Source organism: Etheostoma spectabile, chromosome 8, assembly GCF_008692095.1.
Source record: "Etheostoma spectabile isolate EspeVRDwgs_2016 chromosome 8, UIUC_Espe_1.0, whole genome shotgun sequence".
Classification (NCBI taxonomy): Eukaryota; Metazoa; Chordata; class Actinopteri; order Perciformes; family Percidae; genus Etheostoma; species Etheostoma spectabile.
Genome location: NC_045740.1, coordinates 36,260,199 through 36,284,434, shown reverse-complemented (window position 1 = coordinate 36,284,434; position 24,236 = coordinate 36,260,199). Strand labels below are relative to the sequence as shown.

Below are 24,236 nucleotides of genomic sequence, written 5' to 3'. Positions count from 1 at the left end.
ATATATACATATATATGTGTATACCATATGTACAGTATATATTTACTGTACAGCCTCTCTCTCCTCTCTCTCTCCTTCTCTCTCTCTCTGTCTATATATACATACTATGTATATATATATATATATACTGTATATATTTCTTTATATATGTACGGTATTTACTGTAAAGCCCTCTCTCTCTCTCTCTCTCTCTCTCTCTCTCTCTCTCTCTCTGTCTCTCTCTCTCTCTCCATATATATATATATATATATATATATATATATATAAAAGCACCTTACAGCAGGCGTGTCATTTCATCCACATGTGTACTTCACCATCATCTGTCTTTTCATAAACCCATCTGCTGTTCACATGCTGAAATTTCAGTCCAACAACGACACATTGTCACAATTTTACCAAATCACTTAATTTCACTCATAATTCACTTAGCAAACGATAGAAGTCATTTCAAAGCCACGCGAAAAGAGAGGGAACTGCAGGCGTAACTTAGGGTTCTACATCGGAGGGGTTGAGATCTCCACTTTGGAGCAAAATGTAAATTTTGAACACCAAAAACTTTGTTTCCTGCATTTCTGGGCAATTTCTGGTGAAGGTAATTATAATAGGTTTCAGTGGCCAGTTTTGATTACTAAGAGGGAGGTGGCTGATAACACAAGTACCACTCGTTCTTCTGAGGATATGACTGAGCTCACTCTTGCGTAAAGATTTGTTCCTCAGAAGCATATTAATTGGGGTATTTGCATAACTGGAGAAATGAGTTGTGAGTAATACCAGAATAGCTAAGAGATACTATTGTGTTATTTTTTTATTGGTTTTCTTTGACAGTGAAGCACGGCGTGCTGTTTACACAATCAGTCCTGTGGCAACGCCTGTGACAGCAAGTTCCAACTTCAGCCTATTGTTTGATGATTTTACTCTTCCCCCAGTCACATGCAGTAATGATCAAATGAAAATCAATTCAACACAGCTCCTGGTTTTGATCTGTGTTATTTCAAATAATGAGCTCTCTAAATAAATGATGCTTCTGAATTTCCTGGCATGTATTTCTGCTGGCACCCCGCTGTGTTTATCTGTGGACGGAGCCAAACACGCTCGGAAGCCTGAAGCCGCATGTCTCAAGTGAGGTGGGGGACACCATGTTGTGTTGTAGGATGACTTGGGTATTTTATGTTTTAATGTGGTATTTTGATAGTGTCGTTAGCTGTATCTATGTATTATTTAAGCTGCAGCCTGCTTGGTGTAAAGTCAGCCGAAATCTGGCAGGTGGTCATACTGAATCAACACAACCCGGCTGAAGCTGAAATCTGTGGACAATGAGGTCTGGCCTTGCTATTTTTTCTGGATGTTTTGGTTTTTATGCGAGATAATTATTCACCAAGAGATGGACAGAGACACTGAAAATGTCATAAAGTTAGTTTTTACTTGCAAGTAAGAGTCAATTTGCATCACCCTGATCCTAAAATCTCTTCACTGGCTCCCTGGCCCACTCAGAATAGAGCATAAGGTCTCCCTCCTCACCCTCCAATGCCTTCACGGACATGCCCCCCTTTGCCTACAGGAACTCCTCACCCACCAGACCTCCTCACGCGCCCTCCGGTCTGCTAACCACAAACACCCTCCCGGCTAACCCTAACCCTTTACCTACAGGAACTACGCACCCTCCAGACCTCCTCACGCACCCTCCGGTCTGCAACCACAAACACCCTCCAGGCTAACCCTAACCCTTTACCTACAGGAACTCCTCACCCACCAGACCTCCTCACGCACCCTCCGTACTGCAACCACAAACACCCTCCAGGCCTGCTCTGCACCTTGGAAGCCACCCAGGCTGTGGAACACCCTCCCTGAACACCTGAGGGCCCCACAGTCTACAGACGTTTTTAATAAAAACCTCAAAACACATCTTACATGTCTTTTCAAGAAAGCGTGTTACTAATGTAGGTTTTCCTCTTAACTATTTAAAGAACTTGATCTTTTTATCTTTTAATTATTGACTTTTTGGGGATAAATTTCATTATTACATGCTCCATAGCACTTTGAGATTGCTGAAATGTAAAGTTTCAGTTTCAAATGTTATTTTTATCATTACTTACTGCAAAGTACAGGAAATATGACTAACCTGAAGCCCTCTACATCGGCTTATGTATGAGTGAAGTACACTCAGAGTCGGTACATCACTGCATTTTACAACTTCATATTAACTTCCTTTAATTATATTTATTACTGTGTGTTGACCTGTGTCTTCTACTTTTCCGCTTTTCCTTTTATCCCTGCTGCTGCAACAGTGTGGATTTCCCCATTATTGGATTATTAAAGGATTTTGAATCTTGAATCTTGGATCTTGATGACGTCAGTTGTTATCTGGTCCGTTTCGATGACGTCTCCTTTGTCTGGTCAGGGAGACGCACGTGCTGTCCTCAGGCTATGGACAAGATAACCAGTGGCTCCATGTTATCTTGTGGGTGAGCAAGCAGTATAATATGATTTTCTTATGCAGACAGTTTTAATATTAATGAAGACAGTAGCATGCAAACAGCAACCATGGAGGAGTTTCCAGTCTACTATCCTATTCTAAAGGCTTACTCCAGACAAAATGTGACTACTTGTAAATCAAAATCTTCTCGTTGGGAAATAAAGCAGTCGGTACAGATCCATAATTTCCTAATCATTTTGCTGGACGTTTCCTGGAAAGTAATAAAGTATGGTATAATGTATTAAGTATGGGTAAAATTGAAACAAAGTGTAATTTAAATGCATGCACAAATTTAACTGAAACTGCAGAAAATGCAACAGAAAGGCTAATTAAACTAAAAATATATGAGGAATTCAAATAATAAAGATGTCCAGGCATGTGGGGGGGGGGACTGATTCATGACCTCAGTATCTCTGATGCCTGTAATCACCTCTCTGAACTGCACACACACAGATTAAATTGTATTCAATCTTTTTTAATGAGACTCAAATGGAAACAATTTACTTCAGCTGTTCCATAGCCATTGCTTAGACACTGATATGTAAATTCATAATAATGCTGTCATTTGGTACTAATTACAGGGAATAAAGAGACCGTTTTGGTACAGAAAAGTCAGATTTCTGTATTTTGACACTTTATTTTGACACTTTTTGAAGTAACATTTCCAATGCAGGACTTTAAAACTTTTACTTAAATAGTTGTCAAGAATTATATTTCTAAAGACTTTTTGACCTTATCATGGTCAATATTTTAGTCAAATCTACCAGTATGACTAGACGTTTTTCCTATTTCTCTCTGTATGGATGTATATGAAATGTTTTTACATTTCATCATTTTTGCTTTTTATCATACTGATACAAATTCTCAAATGTTTCCCTGATGAGCAATACATTTATAACCTCTGACATGTCTGAAGGGTCTGTTTAGCTGGACTCTGGTCAGACATCACACTGCTGCTGTTGCTGAATGTTGCAGAACACATGTGCCAAGAGAGTTCCACTCATCTTCACACACACACACACACACACACACACACTAAATTGTTGTCTATAAAGAGCACATGCATGCTGTAGATCCACAAATCGTTCATGTCAATTATCTTGTTTCAATAAAACATCAGAGAATGATACTTTTTATTTAGAAATAACCAGATTGACCACCAGGGGGAGCTACAACATTTGTTTACATACTAGTTGGTCCACTTTAGCAATGTAACCCTTGTGATGTCCTCCCGGGTCAAAAACAGACAGAAATTTGACATTTTTCTCCCTTTTTCAGACTTTTTTTTTTCACTAACACGACCTTCCTACCACTAGTTTTACACTACTTTTTGGAATCCATGGTCAATAACCCTCATTTTATGTAGAATTGTTCCTAATATTTGAGTTAAAAAAAAGCAGAAACTATGAATTATTTTGACTAATAGTTAAGATCAGAGGAATGAAAATGATCAATTGTATTTTCAAAAACCGTTGTATGGAATCCAATCCATTCTTTATGGTAATTTGGTTAAAAAGAAACCCATATTTGAGATATGGACACTTTTAGAGGTGTCACATTTGACCCGAGGACAACAGGAGGGTTACGTCACTGATTATGAGACATCTAGTGAAACATGTTTGCATATAGGTAGTGTTTTCATCTTTGATTTTATGAATCAATGGATCTATATATTTTAATGAGACTGCAGTTCTTGTGATCCCATAAATCCTGTTGTTTATTCAGTACATCAGTTAAAATATAATACAGATTTGGCACCATCCAAACTAGATTTGGACCTTTTTAACAAAAGACTCCTCACGCTCAGCTCCAAAGTAAAATTAAACCATTTCTCAGATTTTTTCTTTGTCTTTGGGAAACATTTAGGGAGCACCACAGGCCCCAGGCAATATTCTGTAAAGCAATGCACTATATTACTTCAATATCTCCTACAAGGGAAAAAAATGGTTCCTGGCTCTAAGTGTTAAGACAATGGGTGTTTTGTCTCTGCAGCTTCATTCCTGTAAACACCTAGGATGGACAAGGACACGACTGATAACACTGTTTAAAGGAATGAATGCCAGATGTGGGTGTCTGAGAAAAGAGAGGAGTGGAGGAAGATGAGGATGCTGGTGGGCGATGCTGGGCAAGGAAAACACTGAGGCCACTGTGACTCTACCAGTTTGTCTGAGAACAAAGATTTGACACAGAAAAAGGAAACTCTTAATCCCAGTGCATAGTGTCCGCTCTGTGAGATGTAGACTGCACATGTTATAATCACATAATCATGACTGGTTCAAATCAAAAGGAAACCAGACACTCTGCATTTGTATTGGCCAGCCACATAATTATCTGCAGAACGTGTTGGCTGGGTTCAGGTCTTCTTTCACATATACAGTGGTGCTCATAAGTTTACATGGCCATGCTTAAGTTGACTAAAAAAAGGAATAAAAAAATCATGTTTTGGAAATTTATCTTAATGCCTTAATAAAAAAATGAGGTAAAATCCAACCTTTAAGGACACTAACTTTCTTTGTGAATGAATAATGAATTGTAAATAAATAAATGTTCTTCCTTAAAATACAGGGGGTATAAGTATACACACCACTATGTTAAATTCCCACAGAGGCAGGCAGATTTGTATTAATAAAAGGCCAGTTATTTCATGGATCAGGATGCTATGCATCCTGAAAAAGCATCACCCCCCCCCCCCCCCCATATCATCACATACCCTTCCCCATACATGGAGATTGGCATGGTGTTATTTCAGTTAGACTAATCGCTGGTTGGTTTTGCATTGAGAGATGATTTTATGGAAAGTTCCCCATGCTAATCTCTATGTATGGTGAATGGTATGTAATGATGGTGAGCTTGGGGGGGGGCGTATTTTAATTCCAAAGGCCAAGGGAACTTTATCAGGATGCATAGTATCCTAATCCATGAAATAACTGGCCTTAAATAATAAAAATCTGCCTGCCTGTATGGGAATTTAACATAGGGGTGTGTTTACTTATACCCCCTGTATTTTAAGGAAGAACATTTGTTTATTTACAATTCATCATTCATTCACAACGAAAATTGGTGTCCTTTTTTTCAATGAAGGCATTAAGATAAATTTCCAGAACAAGATTTTTTTTATTCCTCTTTTTAGTCAACTTAAGCATGGGCATGTAAACCTATGAACAACACTGTACTGCATCCCTCACTGCGCATTGCTGTGTTTAATTTCCATGTGTGGTATAGCATCCTCTTTTTTGTCCAGTGCTCTGTTTTATTTCTTTTTGCATCTTATGTAGCTTGATATTTGTTGCAATAGACTAAACTTATCTTAAAATGATCCCATTGTACTCTGTATGACTAAATAGGAAAAGGCCTTGTTGGAAATAGCCACACATATTTTCACATGTGTGCTTTTTAAGTGTTACATTTCAGGCCTGGAACAAGAAAATCAAATGTGACATTCTAAAAAAGACGCCTGAGTCACAACCTTGATAATGGAGGACAAAGGTCTCTGTGTATTTCTGATCTCCTTTATCTGCAGAAATTGTGAAAACATTGTTGCATTCTTGCCATACTGCCTTATCGACCGAAAACTCAATGTTATGAAATCACTGGTCACTACATCCTCCAGGCCTGACAAACAGCGAACACCTGTAAAAACAATGCCTGAGCAGGTCTGTGAGGGTGCTGGTTCAAGTCACAGGGGTCAGTTTTGGGGTTACTTCAATGACAGGAAGAAAAGGGTCCATTAGGACTCCTCCACCTCCCATCCCAGATGGGAACATAATTACAGCCGCCTGTCGACCGCAGTCCCCACTGAATATAGGCTACGTAGTGTATGCACACACACACACACACACACACACACACACACACACTGTTATGGGATATTTTAGTCTAGACCGGAAGGTCATGTTGCGGATATTGCTAAAAATGACTGTATGATAGAGAAAGGAGTCCCAGGTGTTTGCGCCCATATCTGTCCTGTTCTCTATCCTGCTACAGAAGATGTTTCCGGGTTTCGTAGCAGGATACTGTTCCTCTTCATCGGATACACTCCTCACTTTCTACGTTCCTTTGAGATCTCTTCCACTGTACTCTGATATACGCGTGCTGTCTAACTAAGGTATCCTTGCTGCCAAGCAGCACATTTAAACAAATGCTCACAGACAATGTTTCTGTTTGAAACTTCTTTATTGTCCAGACTGTTGACAGAACTCTTCCACCACAACACACACACACCACACACAGTGTACTTTTCACATTTTAAAACCCACAATAGACTCATAATTTCATTATTTTTTCTGCTTACTATGCCCATCTCAGGACCCCTATGGAAATACTCTGCCATTGTTTTTTCGTTTACAAGCTGTGAAATGCGCCGTTTCAACAAGGTCTTCCATGTGATCCGGGGCGTCATGGAAGCTTTTTAATCCAACCTGGAACTGAAATGTCTTTTCTGAGACTTTGCACGATCACGCCAGGATAAATCCACAACTGAACAGTTATTAATTCATCATTTCATCTGAAAATGTATTGTTTTTCTGTCTCGACTTGAGTATGTGGACCAATCAGAGGTCGTCTTCCTGAGTTCCTGATCTTCTTCGCAGTGATTGGTCAATGCTACAAGCTAAGTCCAAAATGCAGTCTGTGCTGGGCTTGATTCAGGGTGAGAAGATTTTTTAGTGTGCTTTTACCACCGTCCCAGGGGATGTTTGGGTACAAGCTGTGAACATCCAGTGTGTCTAACAAAATGTTTGATTTAACTTCAAACTTTTTCACTGTGTCAATATAGTCTATAGAATCCCTTACATAGGATGGAAGGGGGACCAGTGCAGACTTAATAAAGTGGTCCACATGAGCGGTGATGATTTCCAACTCCTAATGCCACTTATACCTTTTACGGGGGTGTGAGGGACCAAGCAGTCAAGCAAGAAGAGTCCCAAGAGAAATTCAAAAGTAAGGGTTTTTATTTCCCAAAAATAGTCACAACAAAATGAAGATAAAGTTTTGGGTCCTTGAAAGTGTTCAAATAAACAGACTCTAAACACACGAGAGACAAAAAAAATAAGAGAAAAAAAATACAACTGACCTGCTAACAGAGAAACAAAGGGGACTTATATATTGGCTGATCAGACCACTTTCAAACACACAGGGGGAGACTGACTACAGAAACACAAATAATTCCAAACCTACCTAAACTTATTCCAAATAAAATGTACTTTTACTTATCTTAATTCTTCTTATCCCCCCCCCCCCCGGGACATATCAAGCAGTGGTAGTGTCCAATTAGGCCACTTTTCAAAGTTACCCTTTGAAATGATGGACAAGCTTAGCGTGCCCGATAATAACCTCTTAGTGGGGTCTGAAGACAGTTTTTTGTAAATAAGGTAATCACCTAATTGTCTTTCGATCTCATGAATACAATCCACAATGTTTTGCAACACAATAGCGCCGCCTTTATCAGCAGGATTTACCCCAACCTTATTGTCTTCACCCAGATCTACTCAAGCTTATCTTTCTTCTTTTGATAAGTTACTTCACACTTTGTAGCCTTGTATTGCTTTTTTTTCTTCTTTTTTTAATAAGCGATTCACATCAGTTTCCACCAAACGACAGTATGTATCATGGGAGGTATTGCGATAGGTAAGTGGAATGAAAGTTGATGTTTTTCTGAACTGGTTGTGGGACAATGGGGGCAAGGGCAGGGGCAGGGGCAAGGGCAGGCAAAGAGCTGACCCCAGACACAGAGAGGAGATAAGACCCCAAACATACAACAGTATATAGTTAATGTTACAAACATGGGGATAACATAAGCAGTAAATAGGAATGTATGCCACAATTCAGTTAATTTCTTATTTTTTTTGCATGTCCAGGTCCCATCTTCGATTGAATCTGTCTTCTTTTGGTTTTCTTTTTTAGTGAATATTAGTCCACTGAGAAATAAGATCACATTTAAATAATTTGAATGATCTTCACTGGTGATAGCCTACTGCACTGTAAGGAGTATGAAATTACATTGAGTTATTATTGAGAGTAGCCTGTAGCCTACTGTTGTGACATAAGAAGGGGCTGTCTTTTCATCATCTTCTTTTAGTGAAAGTATAAAATGTACTGTATGTTTGTGAAACTTTCAATCGTTTAACATATAGCCGAAAAATAAGTTCTTAAAATGTTTCAGTTAACATATGTATTTATTTATCTATATAATAACCCACATAGACTAGAGATCACAGCCTAGATACGGTGTAGGAACCTTTTTGAGCGGAACGTAGATTGTGTTTCCCGTTTTCAGGAGGTCGTCGTGACATTTGTCCGACACTGTTTTGCATCCGTGTGGAAAACCGTGTTGTTCTGGACGGGGATTTAACCCGTGAATTATCTTTCAGCTGTTAATTTTTAACAGTCAGTGGTCGAGATATTTCCCATTACCGACACCATCACATGGTTAGCTGCAGCTAAAGCTAAATGTGGCTGTAGAAATAAAACAATTTAACCGTTCTATAGCTAAGCTATGTATGTGGTTAACTTGACTAGTTAGCTAGCAACAACGCTAGCTAACGTGCTAGCTAGATAAGCAGCTACTTTTCCAAGAAGTCAAATGACCATGTTTGGACTTTTAACGCCCCAAAGTCGTTATTTTAAAGTATTCATCAAAGCGTGTCGACAAACAAGGCGAACTAGATGTTCATCAGTTAGTTCTGAGTTAAATATCCGCAGTTTTATTGTAGAGAACACAGAAGTAGTTGGAGAGCAGAGCCTGACCCCAGAAATCAAACTGAGACTGTTCACCCCAAACTGCAGATTTTGGAGAGAAAGACCAGAGCACTGGCCTTTCGATGACCCCTACTGGGCCATATACTGGCCAGGCGGACAGGCACTCTCAAGGTAATAATTAAGCCCCGAAATTGACAGTTTTATGACGAAACTGAAGTTGGCTTCCCATTCGCAGGTTCCGATTCGTCGGTCAAGGGGAATGTAAGAGAAGATAAAGCTGAAGTTGAACTACATTAGACCAGGTCCAGATCCAAAACCACTGTACCTGGACTTGTCAAATCTGGACTTAATTATCCTAGAGAGGCTAACAAGTCCTAAAATCACAGTTTCATATTTGTAAATGCCCTAGTTTATTTGTGAAAATGCAATAAAGGGAGATGGTACTCTTTTTTTCTTATGTAGACCAGGTCCAGATCCAAAACCACTGTACCTGGACTTGTCAAATCTGGACTTAATTATTATAGAGAGGCTAACAAGTCCTAACACAGTTTTATATTTGTAAAAGCCCTATTTTATTTGTAAAAATGCAATAAAGGGAGATGTTACTCTTTTTTTTTATGTAGACCACATTAGACCAGGTCCAGATCCAAAAACACTGTACCTGGACTTGTCAAATCTGGACTCAATTATCCTAAAAAAGGCTAACAAGTCCTAAAATCACAGTTTCATATTTGTAAAAGCCCTATTTTATTTGTAAAAATGCAATAAAGGGAGATGTTACTCTTATTTTCTTATGTAGACCACATTAGACCAGGTCCAGATCCAAAACCACTGTACCTGGACTTGTCAAATCTGGACTTAATTATTATAGAGAGGCTAACAAGTCCTAAAAACACAGTTTCATATTTGTAAAAGCCCTAGTTTATTTTCTGAAAATGCAATAAAGGGAGATGTTACTCTTTTTTTCTTATGTAGACCAGGTCCAGATCCAAAACCACTGGACCTGGACTTGTCAAATCTGGACTCAATTATCCTAGAGAAGCTAACAAGTCCTAAAATCCCAGTTTCATATTTGTAAACGCCCTATTTTACTTGTGAAAATGCAATAAAAGGGAGATGTTACTCTTTTTTTCTTATGTAGACCACATTAGACCAGGTCCAGATCCAAAACCACTGTACCTGGACTTGTCAAATCTGGACTCAATTATCCTAGAGAGGCTAACAAGTCCTAAAAACACAGTTTCGTATTTGTAAAAGCCCTATTTTATATGTGAAAATGCAATAAAGGGAGATGTTACTCCTTTTTTTCTTATGTAGACCAGGTCCAGATCCAAAACCACTGTACCTGGACTTGTCAAATCTGGACTTAATTATCCTAGAGAGGCTAACAAGTCTTAAAATCACAGTTTCGTATTTGTAAACGCCCTATTTTATTTGTGAAAATGCAATAAACGGAGATGGTACTCTTTTTTTCTTATGTAGACCACATTAGACCAGGTCCAGATCCATAACCACTGTACCTAGACTTGTCAAATCTGGACTTAATTATCATAGAGAGGCTAACAAGTCCTAACACAGTTTCATATTTGTAAAAGCCCTAGTTTATTTGTGAAAATGCAATAAAGGGAGATGGTACTCTTTTTTTTCTTATGTAGACCAGGTCCAGATCCAAAACCACTGTACCTGGACTTGTCAAATCTGGACTCAATTATCCTAGAGAAGCTAACAAGTCCTAAAATCCCAGTTTCATATTTGTAAACGCTCTATTTTATTTGTAAAAATGCAATAAAGGGAGATGTTACTCTTATTTTCTTATGTAGAACCAATTAGACCAGGTCCAGACCCAAAACCCCACTGTACCGGGACTTTCAATCTGGACTTAATTATCATAGGAGGTTTAACAAGCCCCTAAAACACAGTTTCATATTTGTAAAACCCCTAGTTTATTTTCTGAAAATGCAATAAAGGGAGATGTTACTCTTTTTTTCTTATTAGACCAGGTCCAGATCCAAAACCACTGTACCTGGACTTGGTAAAATCTGGACCAATTACCTAGAGAGGCTAACAAGTCTTAAATCACAGTTTCATATTTGTAAACCCCTTTTTATTTGTAAAAATGCAATAAAGGGAGATGTACCCCTTTTTTTTCTTATGTAGACCACATTAGCCCCAGTTCCAATCCAAAAACCAACCCTGTACCTGACTTGTCAAATCTGGACTTAATTATTATGAGAGGCTAACAAGTCAAAACACAGTTTCATATTTGTAAAAGCCCTATTTTATTTGTGAAAATGCAAAAAAGGGGAGATGTTCTCTTCTTTCTATTAACCAGTCCAATCCAAAACCACTGTACCTGGACTGTAAAATCTAGACTAAATTATCTAGAGAAGCTAACAAGTCTAAAATCCCCTTTTTCATATTTGTAAACGCCCTATTTTATTTGTGAAAATGCAATAAAGGGGATGTTACTTTTTTTTTTCTTATGTAGACCACATTAGACCAGGTCCAGATCCAAAACCACTGTACCTGGACTTGTCAAATCTGGACTCAATTATCCTAGAGAGGCTAACAAGTCCTAAAAACACAGTTTCATATTTGTAAAAGCCCTATTTTATTTGTAAAAATGCAATAAAGGGAGATGTTACTCTTATTTTCTTATGTAGACCACATTAGACCAGGTCCAGATCCAAAACCACTGTACCTGGACTTGTCAAATCTGTACTTAATTATTATAGAGAGGCTAACAAGTCCTAAAAACACAGTTTCATATTTGTAAAAGTCCTATTTTATATGTGAAAATGCAATAAAAGGAGATGTAATTTCCATGTAAGTCAAGCGGATACAATAGTCATAGCATGGTGACCTTTTTATATTATGTAATAGAGATTTTTACATTTCAAGCAGTAATATAACTTTAGCTGTTTTGGGGGGGGGAACTTCCATTCAACAATATCTTCTATCTATCTACACCCCAGGTTGCATCTCTGACATGAAGGCCTATTAGGCTGGAGGTTGACCAGGGCCAGATGGAGGAAAGGGGAGAAAACAACACTGACTTTTTGTGAGGGAGAAGGATTTGGAGGGTAAATTTAAAAACATTGGCAGATCTATAAATACATTTTGATTGATTTCCAAATGATAAAAATGACATTTTCTAGTTTTGAAGTGCGAAGGCTATAAGAAACTGGAGAGACGTGGTCTTCTACGATGAATGTCAAAGACCATGCTGTAAATGCAATAAAATGAAATAATTCCCCTGCTATAAAAGCATTACTAATATGAAACTGTGTTTTTAAGACTATGTACCCTCTCTGGGATCATTTAGTCCAGATTTGACCAGTCTAGGTATAGTGGTTTTGAAACTGGACCTAGTCCAATGTGGTCTATAAATGAAGAAAACAGTCAAATCTGCCTTTGTTGCATTTTCACAAATATAATAAAGCTTTTACAAATATGATTTTTTTTTTTTAAGACTCTTTAGCTTCTCTTGGATAATTGAGTCCAGATTTGAGAAGTCCAGGTACAGTGGTTTTGGATCTGGACCTGGTCTAATGTGGTCTACATAAGAAAAACAGTACCATTTCCCTTTATTGTATTTTCACAAATAGAACATGGCTTTTAGAAATATGAAACAGTGTCTTTAAGACTCTTTAGCCTCTCTAGGATAATTGAGTCCAGATTTGACAAGTCCAGGTACAGTGGTTTTGGATCTGGACCTGGTCTAATGTGGTCTACATAAGAAAAAACTGTACCATTTCCCTTTATTGTATTTTCACAAATAGAACATGGCTTTTACAAATATGAAACAGTGTCTTTAAGACTCTTTAACCTCTCTAGGATAATTGAGTCCAGATTTGACAAGTCCAAGTGTAGTGGTTTTGGATCTAATGGGGTTAACTTCAGCTTTAAGTTTCCCTTAAAGCTCCCCTTAATTGCCAAATCGGAAGCTGCGAATCGGATGCCAGCTTCAGCGCTGTAGTTTTACGTGTGTAGTGACCGATGTGTGGTCTCATCCGGTGCCACCTCTGTGCCGTGCAGGTATCTCCTTGATAACCCGGCAGTGTGTCGGGGTAAGACGGTTCTAGATCTGGGGAGCGGCTGTGGAGCCTCGGCCATCGCTGCAAAACTATGTGGTGCCGCTCATGTAGTTGCCAATGACATTGACACTGGTATGCATCAATATTTATTCATACTATTCATGTGCTGTTATTCCTTCTAGTAGCCTGTATGTACCTTGTGGTGGGAAAAAGAAAAAAAACACGTGAATCAGCCATCTGTGGTCCGTTTCAGAAAGCAGGTGTAGTGAAAACCGAGTTTGTTAACCTTGAGATGAGGGAAACTCTGGGTTTTCCGTTTCAGAAAGGGAGGTTATTTAAACATGAGATCGAGGGGGGTAACTCCAGCCCAGTTCAGAAAGAGGAGAAAAATCATGGAGAACAAATCTTTTGGGTTCAGGTCTGAGGTAACCCTCGACCCATTTGTTATTCCACCTGGAGGAAAGTATCCCATATTTTGTTTTGGTCTTGCGATTCATTTTTTTGCCATTTTTTTTGCAACATGATCTTGTTGACTCATTCTGAAAAGGAACCTTCCCAAACCCATGTATTTCCCCCTGTTTAGTCTTCCCCTCAAGGATCTGATAGGCATAACTGCAATGCTACCGAAGGTTATTTCAGACATTGTTACAAAAACAAATCTTCTATCTTCTCTGTGTTTTGCCAGCATTCTTCTCCACATGTTTGGCTTTGGACTTTTGTTTATGTCTTTTGCGCGTTATGCTGCCATTTGCATGCCGTGTATTATCTCTTTCTATTCAATTCAATTCAATTTTATTTATAGTGTCAATTCATAACAAGAGTTATCTCTTGATTGGATTATTGTTCTCTTTACAGACAAGGCTTCCCATGTGCAATTCTCTGATGAATGAATGTATTCTGTGATAACCCATCTCTACTGAAGCTCACATGGGAAAACAACAGTCCATAATATCCTAAGATTATTTAACACCGCTGTAATGCAAGCTGTAAGGGTGTTTATTCAGGAATTGTCCTATGTGAAGACAGTGATCATTATTTGTTACACGGAGGTCGAAAGCAAAGACGAAAGCTCTCATTACGCAGTCGCTCTAACCGAAAATGACCATTTTCACGGCTTGACAAAAAATGGTGGATGGAGAACAGATGTTTATGACGCCATCTTTACGGGGGAAATGAGGTTTTTCAGTTGAGCTGAATAGCCAATAATAATCAGTTTTCAATTCAAATGAACAACCAATGAATATCTTTTCATTATGTGATACTTTTTTTTTTTAAATTCAATGTTTCTTTTTAATATGCCAACCAAAGATTTCATTTGTTGTGATTGTTTTACTCGTATTAATTAACTTTTCTATCGACGACACCTGTCTTGAAGAAGCTTCTCCCTTTGACAGAGGACTGGGATGCAGAGGCCTCTTCCTCTGTCAAAGGGAGAAACTGCTTCACCAGAGATGTGTTGGATAGAAAAGTTAATTCATAATGTTCCAAAGAAACAAATTTAGGACAGGATGCAAACTATTATAAGCATTCTCTACGCCGAGGAGAATATAATATCATTTTAAAAGCTATATTAATGCAAAAATGTCACAAGCGCCGTAAAAACAAGTCAATGTTTTAATATTTAATACAATTACCTTGCCCTTGTTTGAGTCATTGTCATAGTGGGCCACTTCTAAAGCACTAAATATAGTTAGGAAGTGCATTTGTAGATCACTTAAAATTGTACTTAGTCATACTAAATGAACATACTTTATAGTAATAATCATAACAGTATGTACAAAATGTACTTAAACACAACTATAAGGCGATCTGCAATGCCTTTTTAAGTGTATTTTAATCAGAATGGAGATACAATGCAATTGTACTGTAAAGGTGCTTAATTTCTCATGAATCTTGATTTTTGTTAGTGTATCTTTGTGCATGTGAAGTTTGAAAAAAGTTGTTCCATTTTAGCATATTATTTACACTTGAAGCGTAGTCAAATATACGTTAAGTTAACTTCATAAATAATTGAATACACTCAACTAAAAGTACAAAATGAAGAAAAGGTACTTTATTAAAAGTATATTTTTAATAGATTTCTCTTCCACCTAGGTTCGTAGGTCTGTCTTGAGTGACCTTGCAAGGAGCACAGAATGCATCCCTGAGGGCGGAGCGCAGAATGTGATCGCATGAACCAAATCACTAACTCGACTCCCAGCTCCTTTAAAAAGAACACACTCCAGTCATTTTCGGTACAAACACTGAAATGCTTTAAACTGACTCTGCATGCACAAGTAAAATAAGCTTAAATAACTCCAGTGATTTGGCCCATTCTTTGATAAATAATTATATTATTGCTCTCTCTTTTAGCTAACTCAGATATAAGTCACTAAATCACTAGTATAATTCTAAGCTACTACTGTTGGACCATTAACAACAAACTGACATGAATCATGTTTATTGTCAATTAGTTCAGATGCAGTATATTCTAGGGGTAAGTGGAGACATATGGAGACATTGCTCTAGCTACCCCTGGGAAAAAATATTTTCGTTGATTTTTCATGGTTTGGGGGTGGCGCTAGCTCAGCCTGTAGGGAGTTGGGTTGGGAACCGGAGGGTCGAGGGTTCAAGTCCCCGTACAGACCAGAAGCATGGCGTGTGGATCGGTAGCTGGAGAGATGTCACTTTACCTCGTGGGCAGTGCCAGGTGCCCTTGTGCAAAGCACCGTCACCCCCAAATGTTACGACTGAGATAAGAATAAGTAACTCGGCCTGTCGTGGATTGGCTTCGAATGATGACCAAAAACACTTGAGACCATTTACTGTTCAATATGTTACCGTTTTACAAACAACAGCGTCTCACGTTCATCTCCGTAAGCTAGCAAGAGTACACAACAGAAAACTTCAGTGTAGGCTGCTTCAAAATAAAAGCACTTCCTATGATGATTCGCTGTACAACTAAATTCCTGTTAAACAAGTAAGGTTATGTACCTTTTCACATATCAGCTGTAATACATGTACTGTAAATAATGTAAATAGTGAGTTTTAATCACACTATAATTGACAATTTCCTATAGACTAAGCACTTATTCAAGTGCTTTACAAACATTTTATAACAATGCCGCACTAAACTGTATGGTAGTTTTAATTGAGTAATTTAATTTTTCTTCTACTTGTCTATTGTATGTTTTACTTGTCTTTTTTTTACAGCTTTGGTTACTTTGCATATTCATATATATTGAACAAAACATTAGGAATAATCTATGACTCTATTGATCCGGTGGTGAAATTCACATGCTAGCTGCCAAGTCAAATTTCGGCTGTTATTTTGGTAAAAGTAACTCAAAAGTAGTGTAAAACATTACAATTTAGAGAAAGTAATATTGTAATATAATGTATTACTCTCAAATGACAGTAACTAATAATCTATAATGTATTACATTTTGGAAGTAACTTGTCCAACACTGGTCTCCACATTATGTATTGAGTGACCACGTTAATCATAAATCTCTTTTGAAAAGAGATTACTCCAGCAAATGGTGTTGAAATATTTCCATGATTTAGATGTGTTATTCTCAGTAACAAATCTATAAATATACAGTATATCTTATACATCTATCTTATATATAATATAAATCTATATATATATATATATATATATATATATATACATATATATATATATTTGTATTCCCTGTATTCTCCGTATCAAGAAATCTATAAACATATATCTTATATATCTTATATTCTTGTATGTAAATGTATATATGCGCATATATATATATATATATATATATATATATACACACACACACACAATGTGTAGACTCACACACAGAGGGTTAGCTTAAGCTTTGATTACCTCATAGTTCAGGAATGTGAGGGTAGGTTAGGAACTGTTTTCTGTACCAAATGGATGGATGGAACGGCAGGGGGGGGGGGCCGGCAAGGGGGGGTGCCGGCTCTTTGTGTATGTGTGTGTGTGTGTGTGTGTGTGTGTGTGTGTGTGTGTGAGAGAGAGAGAGCTGGAGAATCTGCCCAGACACAGGAGGGGGACGCCTTCAAGCAAGATGATAAAAGATAAGGAATGTGGGTGGACGGAGTTCTGATCTGACATAGACTTTGCTAATTTGAACTCTGTATACGGTTTGTTTACGGTTAGGGAAACTTAGCGTCAAGGCTCCTAGCCTAGAAATCTAGACGGTCAGTCTAGCAACTCTCTGTTGGCTTGCGAGCTTGGAGTTAAGCACTGAAGTCATTCTGAAAAAAAGGAGGATGTGTTCAGAGGATGTGGTCTGAGTGATCGGATGCCACTGCGTCTTTAATTCCTTTTGGGTGCATTCATACATATGATACATATGGCGTATAGTGTTGGAGCTAAATCCTGCTCCATTCTCAGGGTTCATTCAATTATTAGTCGAAATCTCAGATGTTGAAATGTGAATCCAATTATTACATAGGGTATCCTGAGACAAAGTTACCTGGATCAAGCTGTCGCAGCTCTCCCCTTCCTTTGTCTGACTCTCTGGCTCTTGGACCCCCAGTATTATCTCACAAAAGGGTGAGGTCTTTAGACCACAGTGATCTGTGTGTGTGTGCCTATTCGTTTTCTTTTCAGTTGGAATGTGACTGAAGGTTTATGACTCTCAGTCCAGGAAAAGATCAGTGGGGGTAAAAGGCTGAAACCAGACTCAGGGAGCATCCCTAACAATCAATTCTACTTCTGACACATTTAGGAGAGCTGGATTATAACAAAATGTAGCAGAACATCTTATATTATAAAACAGGAGTATTGCAAAACAACTTAATATAACAAACAACAAACTATATACTTATAACAACAAACTTAATGCATGACCAACATGTCTTCATTTATGTCGAAATAAGGCTTTTACCTTTTACCTTAAATGTATAATGCTAATCACACACAATATTTAAGCACATATAACATTTTAAATCCCAACAACAGCCTATGCAATAGAAGGTAAAATACTAAAAAGACTTCTTTTTTTTTTAATAGTTGCAGCGGTTGCGACCCACATGAACTGTGAGTTGAACGGCTTGGAGCCAGCTGTGTGTCTGTCCAACAACATGATTGGTTCACAACCCGGGGCCTTCGACCTGATCCTCCTCGGAGACATGTTCTACGAAGAGGCCCTCGCCACCAGCCTCCACAGCTGGCTGGACCGCTGCATCAGAACCCGAGGCACCAAAGTCCTGATTGGAGATCCGGGAAGAGCTCAGTTCGAGGAACACGGCATCCGCCGACTCCTGCGTCAGCTGGCTCAGTTTGAGCTGCCTGCGTGTGTCAGAGAGGAGAACTACGGTCTGACCTGCAGCAGGGTTTGGTGCTACCGTCCTGAGCTCTGAGGACCGGAGCGGATCCTCTGGGCTTTCTAGTTTCAATGTAATAAATATGAACTCACCTGCTGTGAGATATGTTATTGATTGCTTTGTTATCTTCTTCACTCAGGGTCACTCAGTTCAATTGTCACTGGTTGCCTTACAACAAACTATCTCCCAATGTGTTTTTAAAACCCAGGATGCATGTAAATATATGTGGATGTTTCATGTCCTGTACTGTTGCTATGTATAATAATACATTTTACATACAGAATTAATAAGCATTTATTTGTCTTTATCTTTCTGCGTGTTGAAGTACAGTGTAGAAAATCCCCATTTGTTTTGCATAGCAAAGCATAGGAACTACAGATCAATATGGACCCCCCCCCCCCCCCCAAAATTATGTTCAATAAAAAGTGGATGAATATGTAATTATGAAACGATATAATTGTAATTGAATCTGTGTTTTTACTTTCAAATATTGAGTTTGGGCTCACTTTGAGTTTGGGTCCACTCCCATCTGGATAAGGGGAATGGCACAGTGAGGGTCCTCTTCTTGGACTTCTCCAGTGCCTTTAATACCATCCGCCCCCCTATACTCCAGGACAAATTGATCAGGATGGGAGTGGACCCCTATCTGGTGGACTGGATCAGAGACTACCTCACCGACAGGCCACAGTACGTAAGGCTAAAGGACATCATGTCTGACACTGTGGTCAGCAGCACTGGAGCCCCCCAGGGCACAGTGCTGGCCCCTCTTCTCTTCACCCTGTACACCTCGGACTTCTGCTACAACTCGGAGCTGTGTCACATACAGAAGTACGCAGATGACACAGCCATCGTTGGGTGTATCAGCGGTGACAGGGAGGAGGAGTATCGGAGTCTGGTGGGGACTTTGCTCTCTGGTGTCGCACTAACTGCCTACAGCTCAACACCTCTAAGACAAGGAGCTGGTCATTGACTTTGGGAGGTCCAGACCAAGACCACGACCGGTCCTGCTAGAGGGAGTTGAGGTGGAGGCAGTTCAGTCGTACAAATACCTCGGGCTGTGGCTGGACAGCAAACTGGACTGGACAACCACACAGCACCACCTGTACAGGAAGACACGGAGCCGGCTGTACTCCTGAGGAGGCTGCGCTCCTTTAACATCTGCAGCAAACTGCTGTGGATGTTCTACCAGTCTGTGGTCAACAGTGTCCTCTTCTACACTGTGGTGTGCTGGGGGGGCAGCATATCAAAGAAGGCACCCACAGGCTGGATAAACTGATCAGGCGGCCGGCTCTGTGGTCGCATGAAGCTGGACTCACTGGTGACGGTGGCAGAGAGGAGACATTGGACAAACTGCTGGACATTACTGACAATGCCAGCCACCCCCTGCACACCGTCATCAGCACCCAGAGGAGCCGGTTCAGTGGAAGGCTGCTCCTCCCCAAGTGCCGGACCAACAGACTCAAGGACTCCTTTGTCCCTCATGCCATCCGACTATACAACTCCTCACTAGGGGGGAGCAGGAAATAGGCAGAGAGGACAATACATACATACATACATATATACATACATACATACATACATATATACATACATACATACATACATACATACATACACACATACATACATACATACAACATGCACACCTGGACTTAAATTCACACCTGGTCAATTTATTTATAATAATTTTTAACACTGGACTAAACACTGACACTTTAATAATAATTTATGGTCTTTTCTTTGTTTATTTGACAAATGTTCTTATAGTTGTTATAATTTTTATTGGTATTTTGTTGATTTTGTTGTCTTTATACTGTCTTTTTATCTATTTTTTATTTCTTTGTTCTTGCTAAAAACTGCTGCTGGAACTTTCAATTTCCTGCGGGAGTCATCCCAAAGGATCAATAAAGGGAAGTCTAAGTCTAAGTCTAAGTGTGACCTGATTTTTTTGGTTAAATAATTAACAGCTTGCTTTCTTCTGTTTTTAACACACATATTGGCTCTTGTTTCATAATAAACGGGTCATGCAGCATTCCTTATTATGCAACATATGATCTCGTGACCTTATCCATCACTACCCATCTCCGTAGTCCTCTTCAAGAGACAGCAGTGATGTAGTGACAAGTACCTCAATGGGGACATCAACATGTTTAGTGAGTACACATCTTAAAGAGAAACCAGTCATTTTTAAAGATAATTATGCTTGTGGTCCCACTGTGCAGTGATATAAAGTGTCGTTACTTTTTCATAACTTTCCACAAGCAAAACTGTCATTCCTGGTCTATTGACGTTGTTTTTTCATCTCAGAAGAAGTCTGGTTTTAGTACAGCTGGGGGTAGTTTAAATAAGAACTATAATGGAATTAAGATGGATTTTAAAATATCCATTCTGGGGGAGCCGGTGTAAACTGAATAAATCCATCTGTCAGCTGGAAAAGAAGTATTAGTATTCAAGTCTGCTAGTTGGCAGATACTTCCTGTTAGAGCTGCATTGAGATATTTGAGATTATTCAGATTTAAAGTTGAGATTGGCAGGTTTAACTTCCCCTTCTGTATCTAGTATCACAGCTGGGGTTTTCTCATCTCAAAGGAGAGTAGAGGGGGAGGGGGGTGCAGAAAGATTTAGGTTCAGGCCGGATGTTCAAATTTTACTTACTCTTCTTTGCGTTACTCAACTGCCTATATACTGTATATACTTACATACTATATATTAGCTAACTACGGTGGCTGAGACGGTTCAACACAAATACAAAAGCTACAACACAAACACAAAAGGCACAATAGTAACACAAAAGCCACAACACAAACACAAAAGGCACAATAGTAACACAAAAGCTACAACACAAACACAAAAGGCACAATAGTTACACAAAAGCTACAACACAAACACAAAAGCTACAACACAAACAAAAGCTACAACACAAACCCAAAGCTAAAACACAAAAGCTACAACACAAACACAAAAGCTACAACGCTAACACAAAAGCTACAACACAAACCCAAAGCTTAAACACAAAAGCTACAACACAAACACAAAAGCTACAACACAAACCCAAAGCTAAAACACAAAAGCTACAACACAAACACAAAAGCTACAACACAAACCCAAAGCTAAAACACAAAAGCTACAACACAAACCCAAAAGCTACAACACAAAAGCTACAACGCTAACACAAAAGCTACAACACAAACCCAAAGCTAAAACACAAAAGCGACAACACAAACACAAAAGCCATAACACATACACAAAGGCTACAACACAAACACAAAAGCTACATTGCTAACACAATAGCCACAACACAAATACATAAGCAACAACGGAAGTGATTGTGTTGTTGACAAATAGTGTTGTAGCTTTTGGGTTTGTGTGGTAGCTTTTGCATTTGTGTGGTAGCTTTTGCATTTGTGTGGTAGAATTTGGATTTGTGTGGTAGCGTTTGTGTTTGTGTTGTGACATTGTTATCAAATGCATTTCCTGATGACACAATTCCCTAGTTCCACATTAAACCTCAACATGTAAAACATACTTTTTTGATGGCTCGTTAAACATAAATGAATTAGTTTTCAGTGTGTTTCAGTGTGTTATCTAGTCTCCTTTGTGTCTTTAATAGAAATCATAATTAAGGGGGCCATCGGCCCTAAAAAGAGTCTTAATTTAATAAAGTGACTCAGACAGGTTCTCCACAACAATTCATAACTCAAAAATAACACTGGATCCAAACTGGAGTTCAATTCAGAACACTAAATCACACTGGAAACATCTGGGTGTGTTACTATGATGTATATGTATGTGTCATGACAGATTATATTAGACAATTATTTTTGCCCCTAAGTGGGGTGCCTTTCACCTTAGGTGGGTTTGGGGGCAGCGGCAGTGAACTGGGATGTGCTTTTATGAGAGGTTTAAGTTTTTTTTTAATTGGAATTGCAAAATGTGCCAATATACAGTGGTGTGAAAAAGTGTTTGCCCCCTTCCTCATTTCCTGTTCCTTTGCATGTTTGTCACACTTAAGTGTTTCGGAACATCAAACCAATTTAAACAATAGTCAAGGACAACACAAGTAAACAAAAAATGCAATTTGTAAATGAAGGTGTTTATTATTAAAGGTGAAAAAAAATCCAAACCATCATGGCCCTGTGTGAAAAAGTGATTGCCCTATAACTGTGGTTGTCCACACCTGGGGCGGCTGTGGCTCAGTGGTAGAGCGGTTGCCACCCAATCGGAAGGTTGGTGGTTCGATCCCCGCCCCTGCAGTCATTGTCGAAGTGTCCTTGGGCAAGACACTGAGACCCGAGTTGCCCCTGGTGCTGCGCATCGGAGTGTGAATGTGTATGAATGTTTATCTGATGAGCAGGTGGCACCTTGTACGGCAGCCCCATCCACAGTGTATGAATGTGTGTGAATGATGAATGTTTCCTGTAGATGTAAAAGCCCTTGAGCAGTTGTTAAGACTAGAAAAGTGCTATATAAATACAGCACATTTACCTGAGTTCAATTTCTCCAGCCACACCCAGGCCTGATTATTACCACACCTGTTCACAATCAAGGCATCACTTAAATAGGAGCTGCTTGACACAGTAAGGTCCACCAGAAGATCCTTAAAAGCTACACATCATGCCGAGACCCAAAGAAATTCAGGAACAATTGAGAAAGAAAGTAATTGAGATCTATCAGTCTGGAAAGGGTTATAAAGCCATTTCCAAAGCTTTGGGAATCCAGCAAACCACAGTGAGAGCCATTATCCACAAATGGCGAAGACATGGAACAGTGGTGAACCTTCCCAGGAGTGGCCGGCCGCCCAAAATTTCCCCAAGAGCGCAGCGACGACTCATCCAAGAGGTCACAAAAGACCCCACAACAACGTCCAAAGAACTGCAGGCCTCACTTGCCTCAGTTAAGGTCAGCGTTCATGCCTCCACCATCAGGAAAAGACTGGGCAAAAATGGCCTGCATGGCAGAGTTCCAAGGAGAAAACCACTGCTGAGCAAAAAGAACATCAAAGCTCGTCTCAATTTCTCCACAACACATCTTGGTGATCCCCAAGACTTTTGGGACAACATTCCGTGGACCGATGAGAAAAAAGTGTAACTCTTTGGAAGGTGTGTGTCCAAGTATATCTGGCGTAGAAGGAACACTGCATTTCATAAAAAGAACATTATACCAACAGTAAAATATGGTGATGGTAGTGTGATGGTCTGGGGCTGTTTTGCTGCTTCAGGACCTGGAAGACTTGCCGTGATAAAAGGAACTATGAATTCTGCTGTCTACCAAGAGATCCTGAAGGAGAATGTCCGACCATCTGTTCGTGTACTCAAGCTGAAACGAACTTGGGTTCTGCAGCAGGACAATGATCCTAAACACACCAGCAAGTCCACCATCGAATGGCTGAAGAAAAACAGAATGAAGACTTTGGAGTGGCCTAGCCAAAGTCCTGACCTGAATCCTATTGCGATGTTGTGGTATGACCTTAAAAAGGCCGTTCATGCTCGAAAACCCTCTAATGTAACTGAATTAGGACAATTCTGCAAAGATGAGTGGGCCAAAATTCCTCCAGGATGCTGTAAAAGCCTCACTGCACGTTATCGCAAACGCTTGGTTGCAGTTGTTGCTGCTAAGGGTGGCCCAACCAGTTATTAGGTTTAGGGGGCAATCCCTTTTTCACACAGGGCCATGATGGTTTGGATTTTTTTTCACCTTTAATAATAAACACCTTC

The 24,236-nt window shown here is 39.3% G+C and overlaps 1 protein-coding gene and 1 long non-coding RNA gene across 2 annotated transcripts; both read left to right on the top strand.

The window, feature by feature from the left end:
- The first annotated feature begins 8,838 nt into the window (after window positions 1-8,838).
- Window positions 8,839-18,860, top strand: etfbkmt (electron transfer flavoprotein subunit beta lysine methyltransferase). Its single transcript, XM_032524222.1, has 3 exons — window positions 8,839-9,340; window positions 13,208-13,338; window positions 18,209-18,860. The coding sequence occupies exons 1-3, from the start codon at window positions 9,054-9,056 to the stop codon at window positions 18,556-18,558; spliced, it is 768 nt and encodes a 255-aa protein (XP_032380113.1). The 5' UTR covers window positions 8,839-9,053; the 3' UTR covers window positions 18,559-18,860.
- Window positions 12,184-12,907, top strand: LOC116694504 (uncharacterized). Its single transcript, XR_004333195.1, has 2 exons — window positions 12,184-12,519; window positions 12,696-12,907. It is a non-coding gene; the product is annotated as an uncharacterized LOC116694504 (long non-coding RNA).
- Window positions 18,861-24,236: the final 5,376 nt, after the last annotated feature.